We start from the raw sequence: 14,775 nt of genomic DNA on the forward strand, positions 1-14,775 counted from the left end.
ATCAACTAACATGACAAGTGACATACACGAGATCTCCAGGTTCCAAGGAGAAGGAGTCTTGTGGACACAAAGTGGTCGGAAGAGGCTTCCCAGAGGAGCTGGGCTTTGTCTCAGTGAAGATTCTTGGTTACAAGTAACCAAAACCAATAGTGTAAACAGAACAGAGGACTTCCTTATAAGGATCCAGGGGGCCCTTAGGGAACCTGAGTGCCAGATGTAGCCAGTGCTCAGGAAGGCACAGGACAGGGACCAGAAGGCCACTGGGATCCCAGGCAGCCTTTCTCCTTGTCCTGCATGGTCTGCAGTTCTGCATTCTTTGCTTCTGTGGCCAGGGCGGGAGTTAGATGCCTCCCCTTAGTAACCAGCATGTATTAAGTCCATCCCAGACACAGCCCAGCCTCAACCTGACCTCCTTAGCCTAAGTCCCTGAGTAACCCAGCATAGTACGCTTACATAGTACACATAATTGGCAGGCTCCTTCCTGTAGGTGATGAGAGGTAACTAAGTTAATTGAGTTAGGCAGCCCTCCTCTCCCTGCCTCCCCCTTCCCTGAATCAGAAAGACTAGAAGGACAGTAGGATGTGTGTGAACAGAGAAGACGTGGACTGGAGACTAGCAAGAGCAAGTGATGGGGACAAACATGCAGGAAATATTTGGGGAACAGCGTAGTCCTCCTGGCACTGAGGGGGTCATATTGTGCGGGAGCCATGCTGAGAAGGAATCTGAGTCCTTACATCAGTTGTATTTTTTATAAATGTTAGCTTTTATTTTCCCTCTAAGTTGCAAGAGCCATTGAACTCTAAAATTCTGTGCTTCTCACATTTAACACCTCCTATTTATTGAGCACTTAGTACCTGCCAGGCACTAGGAATTACTATTCCCACCTGACAGTCAAGGAAAGACTCAGAGAGGTTTTGTAATTTGGCTGTCATTACACAGCTAGTGATGGCAGAGCTAGGATTCAAAGCCAGATCTGCAGGTCTCCAAGGTTGGTGGTGCTGTTTCTATTCCACACGGCGTATTTAATAATATAATTTATGATGCCAATTGATGATAAAAATCACTGGGTGTTGGGAGTCTTGGTTGTTAGTGAATTTGAATCAGCTCAAAAAATAAAGGTGAATTGTTTTTATTTTTATTTTTTATTTTGCTCATCTACCGAAACCCTGGGAAGGATAGGAATATAGCTGGCCTGAGGGATATCCAGGGACTCAAATGCCATTAGCTCTTATACTTCGATTAAAATGTGCTGTAAAAGATGCTCTTAGCTGTCTCCCTCGCATCATTTCTCTTTCTTCGTTGGCTTTATTCACTCTGGCCAGCTGTCTCTCCCAGGCCAGAACCACGGCTTCTGGCGTTAGTCTCATCATCAAAAAAGGAAGAGCTTTTCCCAGCAGTGGTTGGAAAAGTTCTGAGAAAGGACCCTGATTGGACTGATATAGATCATGTGCTCAGACCTGCTGGGGTCGCCATGGCCAGGGATGGGAGCTGCCAGTGGCCCAGCCTAGGTCAGGAGGTGGCAGCCCTGCATCCAGGGGACAGGGTTCTCTGATTGTCATTCTTTATCTGAGGCTGTTGTTGGAGTGAGGGAGGAGGGTTTCCCCCAAAGAAGTGTGTGTGATGAGACAGCTCTTAGTAGGTAAACTAAACAAGGAATGCGCCTTATATTTGCCTGACATCTGTCTTTAAACTGCTAAACACGTTCTTCTAAGAGCTTTCCTTTAGGAGCTATCCCAAGCTAAGAATGACCAATGAGTGGCCTCCTGACCTCTTTTCCAGACTTTTCTGGTGAATCATGCTGAGCTGTGACCCAGGCACAAATGGTGATGACTTTGGAGAAGCCGGGGGTTACCATAAATACAGTGACCTTACTAGAAATTCTCTCCCAATCACTATTTAAAAATGAATAACGCTGGTCTATCTTCTTTTGCCAGTGTCTTCCTCCTCACTCCCTGCTGAGCAAAATTAGCCTTCAGCAGGTCAAAACAGGTTTTTTAGCTAATTTCCTTTGAATGGCATATGATAAGTATCCAGATTAGCCAGCATTGTTTTCCTGCCCTAGGTGGTTGATTGGCTCTGTGATGGAACATATCTGCAGGTTTCTTTTAATGGAAAGGTTACTTTGCGGTCTTTGGCAAGAGGCTTCATCCTTGAGTTTTAATTTCCAAAGTGTAAAATGGAACTGTTCTGCCAAATATTATTATGGGGTCATTAGAAATGAGAGATCCAGGGAATCTAGGATCCGTAGCTGTCTCCCTGCCCGCACCCCCACCCCCCACCCCTTTGCTCTGGCTTTTGTTACGTACCGTTTTAAAAATTTAGGTCATTTTTGTGTGTGTGCTAATGAAAACCAAATCCTAAACTCCTGCAACATCATTTCATGTTTAATTGTCAGGGTGTGTGTGTCTTTTGGGTCAGGGGATGAACAGTGAATTGGTAGGGGTGCAAGAGGGTAGAGAATTGAAAGCATTTCAAAACTAATGAAGCTCGGAAAGGAAGAATAGAAAAGAAACTTAAAATGCAGTTGCTGGGCTTGGTTGTAAAAATCTTGAAAGTAGAGGGAGATAAAAATAGTTGCTTGTTAGGACCTGGCAGGCATGCTCTGGAGCCTCCCTGTTTGAATGCTGTTGTTAATCAGAAGGAGGTGGGAAACAACCTCTAGTTCCTGCTGTTAGCACGTTTCTTGCAGTTAGAGTTGTCAAGGAGGATAATGGGCTGGAGCTGAGAAAGAGGCATCATGCTCACTCGCTAAACAGGAGCAGAGCATTCTCTCATCACCGGTTTCAAGGATTTCACCCTGCCCCAAGTCAGATCCTACTCCCAGAAATAAAGCTCATTACTTCTGTAATGTGAGTGACTCCTTCCCCAGCCACAGCTTAATAATTATTTTTCTGAAACTTTGGAGTGCAGCTCCTTACAGTTTGCCCTTAGCTCTTAGCCCTGTCATCTGGACCTGAGGCTCTAGACTCTGGAGAGAGCACTCCTTCAGGAACGAGTTCCAACCCTCGCCCTGACCATCAGCTCACCGTACAACCTTGACAGGTGATGCCTCCACTCTGGGCCTCTGTTTTCTCCTGTGTATACTGGGGTTTATAGTCACACTCTTATGAGAATTAAAGAAGATAATGTATTTTAAAGGCCTGGCATAGCATGTGCTCCATAAACCAGAGCTGTTGTGGATTCTTCCTAGGTCTTCTGGGCTCCTCCCACCCAGCCTTTCTTTCAGTGCTCTTAGAAGTTTGGGTGGGAAAAAGGTTATAGGTGATGGCTAATTGAAGGGTTTGGGGTTTTCTCTGAATTTTAATCATCTCTGCTACTTAATTAGCTCCCTGAGGCCACGGATAGCAGGAGGTGGCTCTGTGGAGGCTGTGATTTGAATTATCCAGGTCAGCTCCCTTTCTCTTCTGTTTCTTTATTTTTAGAGAAGGGTTGTTATGGCTCTGCCAGGGATGCTAGGGAAAAGTAGTTTGAAGCCTAAAGTCACATTTAAAACTCATTTACCTTTTTTTCCCCTTAAAACCTTTATCTCTTGCTTATCCACTTTTGGATTCAGCCTTTGCCACAGATGAGCCGGAGAGTCTGGCTTCCAGGTGTCACTGTGCTTTCTTCTCTGTGGGCCTCATTCCTTCTTTCCATCTCTTCTCTTCTGTGTCCCACCCCTGTCCTCTGCCTTTCTCTTCCTCCCTCCCCTGCCTTCTTGCCTTAGGGAAACAAACAAAATGCAGGTACTGGGAAGTGGGAACACACAGGAGGCCGATACTCACCTTGGCTCATCAGCTTGCCTCAGCCTTGTCAGCTAGTCAGCCAGGCATCAGACAGGGGTGCCGACCAACTGCCACAAGACGGAAGAATTTAGAATATATTGAGTTCGCAGGGCCCTGACCACAGCTCCATCTTTGCCCTCAACATCACCCGTGTGTGCACGTGTTCCTGACACTCACATTCTGTCTGCCATGGTGGTGACAGCCTTGAGTACAGGGACAGGGACTGTTTCCTTTTTTACTCGTAGCATAGCATGGTACAGGCACTCTATAAGTGTGTGTAGAATACACAAACAACCCCCTGAATTATTTTATCCAAACATCTTGTTTTAGAGTAAAAATGCTTGGTAGTTAAAGATGTGTGCTCTTGAGAGAGAAATCGAGGCTTTGAACAGTGGTTATTTCTGGGACAGAAAATATCAGAGAAGAAAATACTTTCTTCTAGTTAGCTTTTCATAAAACCTTCTTGTTCACTGTTGAGGAAGAAGGGGTTGCCCATGCTCATTTTACAGTAGCGGAGCAGGATTGGGGTATCAAGTCTCAGCATCTGGTGGGGTTCCTGTTAGGTTGGTCAGGGTAGGAACCTGGAAAGTATGTATAGGATGGAAGGTGGTTAATGGAAAACTTAGATAGTGATCATAAGGCCTGTGAAACAATAGCTGCAGGAGTTTGGAGAGTCTGGAGGTTGTAAATCTAACTCTGACCACAGACAGAACCGACCGGTTAACATTCAGAAAAAAAATTCGCCCTCCCCAAACTTCCATCCAAACCTCCTATAAAACCCACCGCTCTCCCCTTCCTGGGGTGGACACTCTTTTCAGCCTCCACCGATCTGCACCCATGTGCTCAAATAAACTGCATTTTGCTACACCTGAGGCTTCATGTGTCTCCGTCTGAGCTGTGGCCCTAACAGTTCCCGGGGAAGCTTGTCAGCCTGGGAATCTAGTGGGTGGTCGATGCTTCCTCCAGATTGCAGCCTGCCCCACCGGCTGCCGGGGCTCTTCGCAGCATCGCCTCTTGATATTGCAGGGTCGGAAAGAGAACCAAGGCCTGGAGGGGTCTTAGGAAGTAGAGAGGGACTGTGGGTTGACCATTTGAGGGCTCTGCTAGGAGAATGTGGGAGGAAGCCCAGTTAAACCTCTCAGGACCCCAGGGACAAGGCAGTGTCGCAAGTTGAGAAGGAAACTCAAAAGAACTAGGCACCTAGAAATAGAGGGCAGAGGGTGGATAGAAAGGAGGACATTTTAGATACAGGGACTAGCACAAGAGGTGACACAGGGGCAATTAGAGAGGCAGGCCACCAGACCCAGGAGGAAGTGGATGTGGAGACATTTTGGAGTATGCTGTTGGAGAGGGGAGGAAGAAACAATGGAGGGTTTGGCCTCACAAGGAGAAGCCACTTGGAACCTGGGCACACCACATCACTAAACTCCAGAGCATGCTTCTGGAGCTACCAGGCTGGGACATGCTCCCCGCTTCTCTCCCCTGCTACCACCATCAAAGCTCCAGCCAAGCCCAGCTCTTCTCTGGGGATGGAAAAAAGGTATATGAGGCCAGAGAGAATACATTTCCTGATTGCTGTTGGTACCCTGCACTTGCTCTTCCCACAATAGCCAGCCCCTCCCCACAGTTTCTGTCCCCAGGATCTTCCCCCTTCACTCTGTCTGCACAGAAACCAGTGGGACAGCCTCTGCACACAGCCTGCCGTGGCTCCCATATGCCTTAGAGCAGTCCCAAGCCCTTCTGCCTGGCTTTCCCTCTGGGTCAGCAGGAGGGGATGTGAGTGGTGCATCTGGCTCCCGGGACTGACATGGTCCTAGCAGTGAAAAGCCCCTCAGGGTTTCCCCTCTGTTCCTCCCCTTCTATCTCTGAAGCCTCCCAGGCAGGGGTGGGTGGGGGAAGCCAGAGCTGACAGCCAGGGATGGAGGAAAACAGTGTTATGTAAGTTTGAAATGGAGGCTTACTTGCCATGTGAATAGAAATCAGATACAAGGACGGCCAGAGACAGCGCAGCCGGGCCTGAGCAGCAGCTCAGCCTGGAGAGAGGTGTCTGCGCCAGCGGAGGAAGGAGCCCTGGCTCAGGTGGAGGGGCTGCGCTCTGCTGGGAAGAGATCTACGAACTGCTTGTCTTGGAGGGCACCCTGTGCAATGGTCGTTCTTTATATTCCTGTAGCATCCTGTGCTGTTTACCTGCCACAGCTCCTTACATTGACCCTGGGCTGTATCTTGTGATGGGCAAACCACTGCCCAGAGAAGTGAAGTGAAGACTCGTTCAGAGTAGGCGGCAGGGCCAGGATTTGAGCATAGGTCTCCTGTCTCATTAGCTGTGCTGCTCTTTTGCTCTGAAACAAAGCCTGGCAGTTAACGCCTAAACAGGCCCTGGGGAGCGTTTGGGGCGGGTGAGAGAGGGAGCTCAGGCCATGGTCCAGCGCGGGATGAGGGCACTGGGGGACGTGTGGAAGAGCACCTCTGTGCGCTGCCCCAAGGCCCCGAGGGCGTTGTCCTAGGCTCGTCCTATTCTCAGCACCCTTTTCCACAGCCTGCTGTCCTCTGAGGGGCTGAGGGCACGGTGGGATGAGGACAAGTACCTCTGACAAGCAGCTGCTGGACTCAGAAAGCGTTTGTTGGGCAACGTGTCCCAGCACTAGGCCGGGGAAAGAACAAAGTCAGCCCTTCACTTCCCGAATTTTTTCTACATAGTTCCCTGGGGGCTGCCCGGCTCCCTCTTTGTCCAGGTCCTTGCTCAGCACCTTCTCCTCACAGGGCTGGGCGTCGTCACCCTGTCACAGCAGCACCGCTGCGTTCCTGTGCTGTGCCTTCATGTGGTTTTATATTTCTATTTTCTTGGTGCCACTAAAGACCACCTGACATTACACATTTGTGCAGTTTGTTTAGCATCTGTCTCCTCCTCTAACATTTAAACCTTATGACAATGGGAACTGCTTTGCTGACTGCTGTCTGCCTGGTGGCTGCATGTGCCCACATGTAGTGGTGCTCAGTGGACAGTAGGTGACGAGACTATTGAGGAGCACGACAGCAGGGCAGGTAGAGGAAAGAGGGCAATTCTAGGTGTCCAAGGGCCTGTGTTCTGTCTACTTCCAGCTTTACCCAGCTTTTGCTGTGTGACCTTGAACAAGTTATTGGACCCCTTGGGCCTTAGACTTTCCATGTCCTTCATGAAGAGTTGGAACCACATGCCCTCTAAGGCTACTCTGGCACCTCTATTCTGAAAGTCTGTATGTAGGAGACGGGGTTCCAGAGGGGTTTGGAAAAGTTTGAATCCTGTGTTCCTTACTGAAGAGCCTGGCCTGGGTCTGTACACTGGGCTGGGGGGGGTGACTTGATGAGGGCTGGGTCTTAGGCCATACCAGTGGCTCTGTGTGTGCCTGTTAGCATGAGTGTACATGTGGTGAGTTTAGAGCCATTCATTCATTCTACAAGGGTTTTTGGAGTGCCTCCTGTACTAGGTATTGTTCTCATGCAGGGCCCAGAGTGGTGAGGTGGACAGCCAAGGCCCCTGCTCTTGGAGTCGATGGCGAGTGGAGAGAGGCTGGAGCTGGCTGGAGCTGATGAGGGCCAGCTGGAGGTGGGGCTGGGAGGGACTCACTGGGAATGAAAGTATGGGTTGTTTTTTTTTTTGTTTTTTTTGTTTGTTTTGTTTTTCAATTTACTCTTGGAAAGATACTTAAATAGACCTTTTAGAATCTGTTTAAGAATAGCCAGGCATGGGACTTGGGAGGTTGAGGCAAGAGGATCACTTGAACCCAGGTATTCCAAGCCAGCATGGGCAACAGAGTGAGACCCTGTCTCTTAAAAAAAAAAAAAAGAAGAAGAAGAATGAATGTATTCATATGAAAGAGTACTGAGGGAGAAAAATAATGAAATGTTTTTTCATTTGGCTCTGGTGGGTTCAAATTATGGATAGCTTGGGTTTTTTCTCTGATTTTCCAGATGTTCTATATAGTGTCTGTATTACATCTATTAAAGATTCCTGTCATGGTTTAGGATTTTGCCACTGGGTGTGGCCAGCCCTCAAAGTGAGTCTCTCATTGTTTGCTGATGTTTGCCATCAAAACCCTGGTCCAGGGACCTCCACCAATCCCAACCTCAGTTTCCCACCTATAAATGAGGTAATTGGCCCTGGCCTGTGCACTTTACAAGGTAGCTGTGTGAATCAGAAGAGATGGTGAAAGAAAAACCATTTGGAGGTTTATGTCTCTCTGCAAAGAAAGGGCCAGTGTACTAGTGTTGGTGACAGCAGACCAGGTGGGATGGTAATATGAGTGCAGGGAAGGGGGATGACTCTGATGAGCAGCTGTCAGGCCTCCTGAGGGCCCATGCTAGCGAGGGGCTCCCTTTGATTAGCGGGGTAGATGTAGCTATGTAGGCTGTTAGGTGAGTGACTTCAGTGGGAGAGAATCAGCAGTCATCTCCCACCCTGGCCACACATACTGATGAAACTACATGTTCTGTGCTTGGTACAGAGAAGTCAACAGTAGGAATTCCTGCTCCTACCCCATCCCCTTTTAGCCTTTGATTTATAGCCTCAGCAAGCATATAGGTCATATTATTTGGATTTTTCTGTCTCCCTTATGATCCAGCCATAGATACTGTGTCTTGCCAGTAGGAGGTGGTTGAAGAAACAAACTTTGAAATCTTGACTGTTCTTGAGAACTGACTCCTTCCCATGGGTCACCTGGCCAAGTCTGCATTCTCAAAGGGTGGAAATCTACTGGCTTTCTGCCCTGCCTCTATATCAGCTGGGGGTTTCATCTCGAGTGTCCTTTCTTGGACCCTAAATAAGGGTTAAAGGGCATTGGTGTCCAGTGTTTTTAGGCCAAGGGCTGCCTCTGATGGGGGTGTGGGTGTTATCCTGGGGCTTGTGGTCAGGGCTGGTCTGTCTGTCTGGAGTGCTGACCCTTCCCCTCCCTGGTCTACTGGTGCCAATTCCCTACTTCTCTATTCTCTCTTTCCTGCAGATGTCAAGCCCTCCAACATCCTAGTTAACTCCCGTGGGGAGATCAAGCTCTGTGACTTTGGGGTCAGCGGGCAGCTCATCGACTCCATGGCCAACTCCTTCGTGGGCACAAGATCCTACATGTCGGTATGAACAGCAGGTTCCATCTCTTGAGCTTCTCTTCTGGCCAGGGAAAGGAGCCCCATGGGTTCCTTCCCTCTGGAGCCAGAGTCCTGTGTGCTGGGTGGGAGGTGGGGCCAAGAAACGAGGGATGAGAAATTACAGTCCTCCTGAGGAGGTAGAATTCTAACAGGGGTGGTCTAGGCTGGGCCTTGGAGCATAATTGGGGTATTGGGGCCTTGACTCACTATAAGAGATTGCAGATCTCAGTTCCAGAGTGCGGCTTGAGAGATTGTGAGCCCTAGCTACCCTCTAGGCATCGCTCCCAGATTGTCTTCAGACCCTCAGACCCCACGTGCTCAGGCATGACCCTACCCCAAGCTCTCCCACTTTCTCCCTTTCCGTTAGCAGTAAATAGCATCACTGTCTCCCTGCCTTCCTAAGGTAGGAGCCTGAGCATTGACTTGAACCTCCTTTTTCAGCTCCCCATCCTTTCAGCATCTTGTAGCCCCCCAGCTCCTGAGAGTTGGCTCAGAATTCTCCAGCCTCTTTTCTCCTGCCTCACTACGTCTCCCAGTCACCTACCCCTGCCTCTTACTGCAGCTTATCCGGTCCCCTGGCTGGGGTCTCTGTTGTGCGTCATCCAACACCCTGTGTGTGCCTGTCCCCACTCCATGGCAGCATCAGCATGTTCTCCCTCTTCCTCCATATGATGAGCTTCTTAAGGACAGGGACTAGGCCATAGGTGTCACTCTTGTCTCGAGGGTCTGGCATGGGGCCTGGCATGTGGTAGGTGTTCAGGGAATCCTTGGCAAGTGGGTGAATGTTGGTTGACTGAAGGGGTGGGTATGTGGATAGCATGTCCTAAGAACGATTGGGAATGTGAGTCGGGGTGAGTGCTGAAGTGGGGCAGAGCAGAGAGTGTTTGAGTGGGTGGTGGTCTTTATGGAGGTGGCGGTAAGGCAGGCCCGGATGGTGCCGGGACAGGGGCAGAGGCTCAGGAGATCTTAACATGTACAGAATGTTTTATGTGTTGTCTGTAAAAGCACTTTCACATCCTTGAAAGATCTCATTTGATCCATGTGGTTGTCCTGTGAAATAAAGATTATCATTCCCATTTTAGAGCTGAGGAAATCTAGATTCAGGGAGGTTAAGTGACCTGCCTACTTAGCGTTGCTGAGCCAGGACTGAAAGCCAGCCGCCTCTGAGTCAGGCAGGTGGCCCTTGAGTGGCATGCCCTCATTTGCCTCTTTGCGAGGATTTGGCAGCTGTCCCTGGATCCCTGTGTGAAGGTTTATGTCCACATCCTTGTTCCTTGCTCCTAACTCCATGGTGACTCCAGCCACTGTCAGCATCACTCACCTGGTGCTGACTCACATCCCCACCGCCTTGCCCTCCAGTGACCCTTGGGAGAACTCTCTTCCACTCTTTCTCTGTCACCTTATTGCTTCTTCCCTAAATGTCTAATAACTGAGCAGCTGGCACACTAGGCCACTTGACTGCCAACTCTCAAGTTCAAAATCAATTAACAGGCCCTGGGACTTATTGATCAATGGTTTAATGGTTTGGGTTTTTGTGGTTATATGGTCATTTCCAAAACAGTCCAGTGTTGCAGTTAGTGAAAAATCCTATGGGAGAAGATGATTTAATCTCTAAATAAATATACTATGGTTGGAATAGATTTTTTGTAGGGTTCTTGAAATACATGTGCTGTTCAAATAATGTTCAGTAAAAATAGCATTTTGGTATAGGACTATATATTATACTTATTTCTCTTTGACTTCCCACCAATATCAGCTCATATTGGTAGAGCATTTTACAACACCTAACATACATTTTCATTTGATTGACTTTTTCAGGAACCCTAGTGGGTAGAGTTATGTCATTGTTATTGCCATCACCAGCAGCCTCATTTCATAGATGAGGAGGCTGAGACTCAGGATCTCATAGCGTATACATCCCAGAGTTGGGGCTTGAACCCCAGTCTCCTAACTCACTTTGTACCCAGTGTACCACTTCATTCATGACCCACATTTCATAAGCATCATGTTTCAGACTCAGGTGACAAGATGAACCTCTCATGCTAGGCTTTCCCTGGGCTGCCCCACACATGCAAGACAGTGGCCAGGCTGGGCAAAGCTGGAACCACAGGCTGAAGTGGGAGCCAGGGCCCACCTGATTGGATGCTGTCAGTTCAGGGCAGGTTGCAGGGGAGATGGAACAGTGAGGAGGGGTCAGAGCCATGGGAACCAGCTAGGGCTTGGTAAACAATGTTTTGGGGCAGGTGGGAGGCCAAATCTAAGAGGTTAATGGAGAGCTCTTGAGACATGATGTGAGCTCTTGACAAGAGACAGAAGAGAAAGTACGTTAGCAGACCCAGGGTTCCTAGATAGCTCAAGTGGCTATAACTGTGTCTCTGTCTCTCTTGCAGCCAGAAAGACTCCAAGGGACTCATTACTCTGTGCAGTCGGACATCTGGAGCATGGGGCTCTCTCTGGTGGAGATGGCAGTTGGGAGGTATCCCATCCCTCCTCCAGATGCCAAGGAGCTGGAGCTGATGTTTGGATGCCAGGTGGAGGGAGATGCAGCTGAGACCCCACCCAGGCCGAGAACCCCTGGGAGGCCCCTCAGTGGTGGGTGGCTTGGTGTGTCTCCAACTTGGACTGTGGGGGGAGTTGGGGGGTCCCTTACTATCAGGGGTTTTCTGGAGGGCTGTACATTCTATGAAGACTGATTCTCTGTCCCTGGATGCCAGGCCGGGGTGGCGGGGGAAGCAGCAGGTGTCTCCAGATGGATACAGGAAATTGCATTATCTCATTTGTTTTATAAGTCATGACATTTTTTGTTAGATTTTTAAAAAATGAGATAAAGTTCACATAACACAAAATTCACATTTTTAAAGTATACGGTTCAGTGGTTTTTAGTATATTTCTCCATGTTGTGCAACCATCACCACTATCTCATTCTGTAATATTTTCATCACCCCAGAAAGAAATACCATCCCTACCCTCTCAACTTCCCCCAGCCCCTGACAACCACTAATCTACTTTCTGTCTCTATGGATTTACCTAGCATTATCTAATTGTAGTAGCATTCCATCTGTGAACACTATTATCATCTCCAGTTTAGAGATGAGAAAACTGAGGTGCAGAGCACTGAACTTGCAAAGGCCACGTGTGCTTGCGAGTGGCCAAGTCTGACTCCTAAGGTGGTAACGTGGTGTAGTTCCGCCTGCCTCTCTGAATGTGAATACTGTGTAGTAAGCCTGGTAGTCAGGGAATATTCTGACCTTGCTGTCATCTTTTTATGTAGTTCCTGCCTGGAAGCTCCCGTCTAGTTGGGGAGACCTGGTTTTTACCTCTGTGGAGTCCACATGGGCAAGGGTGCATTTGAGGGAAAACAGTGGGGCCAGGGATGGATGATGCAGTCCTTGCTGCAGGGGCTGGCCTGTGACCCTGGGATGTGAAAGGAGGAAACTCAAGTTCAGAGAGAATTAAAGCTAAATCCTTTATTATTTAGTCATCTCATTTGCTGCTCTCTCAATATAAGGGCAGACATAATTATCATCTATCTCTGCCTTACAAAACTCAAAACTTTGGCTCAGGGGTCAGTTGATTTGTCCAAGGTCACAAACCTAGGATTGTGGCAGAGCCCAGACTCTATCCCTGGCCAGCTGATTCTGTGGACTTTGTGAATACCTTCCATGTTCAAGCATTATATGTGGCTGTTCTGTTTATCTTCTGTGACCATAGTCTGGTCCCTGGGGTCCATGCCCAACTCCTTGCCTCATATTGACAAGTAATCTGTTTCTGAGAAGTGTTTTCTTTTTACAAAATTTGTAGCATATGGAATGGACAGCCGACCTCCCATGGCGATTTTTGAGTTGTTGGATTACATAGTCAATGAGGTAAGTACTGCCCAGTTTCCTTGACCTTGGAATTTATTTGTTCCTTTTGAGAAAATACCCATGGCCGGGTTGACTGGGAAACCTGTGAGTTGTTTCTACAGTTTGGACTCCAGCATTCTTGCGTTCTGGTGTGTGCATTGTGCTTTAGGATTGAGTGGCTCATTTAGAAAAACTGCTGGAGTCCCTTCCACAGAGGACATCTTCAGGCAGCTCTGAGTTACTCTTCCTTTCCAAGATCAGGAGCTTCCAGTTTTCCCATTCATCTACATTCTTGTGCCTTCATTCACCAAACTTTCTCTTGTACCCACAATGTGCTAAGCACTGTGGGGTGGCAGTAGGAGTGGGGCAAGACCCAACGATGGAAAAACAAAAGTCCCTAGTCTCGAAGACTGTTAGACTGAGTAGGGGAAGCAAGGCAGATGCATATATAACTGCAATATAGGGTTTTTGCTTGTAAGTGCCATTAAGAAGCTATGAACATAAAACTGAATTTAGAAATTGATATGGAACATATTCACTGTAATTGTTTGAAAACAGATTATAAAATAGTATGTATACTGTGATCAATTCTTTTAAAAAAATCTATGCATGTACATGCATATAGTCTGGAAAGTAATAAAATAATAGTGGTTATTTCCAAGTGATGAAATTATAGGTAATTAAAAATTTTCTTTTTGCTTCTTTTTGGTTGGCTTTAATTATTATTTGTGAAATATAAATACCAGTATCTCAGTATATTTAAATGAAAAAAGGATCAAGGGAGTAAGAGACTGACAGTCATTCATCAAATTTGGGCTTGGGAGAGGGAAGCTGTAAATAAGCACCACGGTTGCTCGGATAGGGCAGGGCTAGAGGTGATCCACCTCAGCCTCTGCTAGCACACAGCCCCTCCCTTGCCTGGCTCCCTCCTACTCAGAAGGGATGGACACCAACTCTGGAGGCCAACCTGTTGGCCTTCTTTCTCCCCTCAACTTGCCCTTTATCCCCCCAGCAGCAGGCACAGTCTGCAGGGTGGGGTTCGCTCTGGGGTACAGCTTCCAAGAGCTGGGATCTAGTTCTTGACCTCCGATCAGGCTGACAAGGCAGCCTTCAGAGAAGAAGGCTAGGCTGGGCTTTTTGGTAGGGGGTGTCAGTGGTTCATTTTTTAATCTTGAATCCCCTGCTGATTTGGGGCTATACATCAGAGTAGTGGCATCCTGGACAGTGTCTGGGGGCAGCTTCCAGCACAGGTCATGTAAGTGGGCTCACATTTCCTGGAACTGTGTAGAACACCATGAGCCTTGTGCTCCAGGGCCTTGTTCTGTGTAGTGCTGCATGACCACCATGGGAAAGTGAGAGCTGCTGCCAGTGTTCTCAGTCTCATGCCGGAAAACAGCCTCATTCTGGGAGTGTACAGGTAGCATTCTTCTAGACCCAGCCCTCTGCTAGTTAGTGTTTTATTAACCTTTCTCTGGCCTCTCCAGGGCTCAGGAGGGGTGTGTGTGTGTGTGTGGGGGGGGGTGTGTGGGTGTGTGTGTGTGTGTGTGTGTATGTACACGTGCGCGCGTTGGCTGGCTGGCTGGCTGGCTTCTGTAGGTGCTGTCAGGTCTAAGCCTGAGCTATGCCTGGTGGTTTGTGAATCCCCCTAGCTGTTGCTGCTAGTATTGCTGGTTACATTTCCATGACTCACTCAAGACACATTGTAGACTGTCAGAGCTTGAAAGGGTCGCAGAGATCAGTAGGCCTAACAATGCAGAGCCAGACATTTCTCATGTCTTGACATGTGTTTGCAGCCTCCTCCAAAACTGCCCAGTGGAGTATTCAGTCTGGAATTTCAAGATTTTGTGAATAAATGGTAAGTCTTTGTCAAGCTCCCCACCCCATCTCTGAAAGCACCAGCTTTGCCTCTGCTGGGCACAGTTCCCCTCCCATCTGATTACCCCACGGCTGCTACCATAAGCCCTTCTTGCAGAATGCCAAGACTTACGTGTCTGACTTCAGCAGTGGATAAAATAGCTCCTGTTTTTGGCACTTGCTCTACAGGGGTTGGC

At 48.3% G+C, this 14,775-nt stretch overlaps 1 protein-coding gene across 1 annotated transcript in view; it reads left to right on the forward strand.

Annotated features, from left to right (window-relative positions):
• Positions 1-14,775, forward strand: part of MAP2K1 (mitogen-activated protein kinase kinase 1) — an 81,127-nt gene that overhangs the window by 64,339 nt on the left and 2,013 nt on the right. The window contains exons 6-9 of the mRNA XM_012758608.2: positions 8,741-8,865; positions 11,270-11,471; positions 12,681-12,745; positions 14,518-14,579. Coding sequence (XP_012614062.1) covers positions 8,741-8,865; positions 11,270-11,471; positions 12,681-12,745; positions 14,518-14,579 — 454 coding nt within the window. The remainder of the gene's footprint in view (positions 1-8,740; positions 8,866-11,269; positions 11,472-12,680; positions 12,746-14,517; positions 14,580-14,775) is intronic.

Source organism: Microcebus murinus, chromosome 6 (assembly GCF_040939455.1).
Source record: "Microcebus murinus isolate Inina chromosome 6, M.murinus_Inina_mat1.0, whole genome shotgun sequence".
Classification (NCBI taxonomy): Eukaryota; Metazoa; Chordata; class Mammalia; order Primates; family Cheirogaleidae; genus Microcebus; species Microcebus murinus.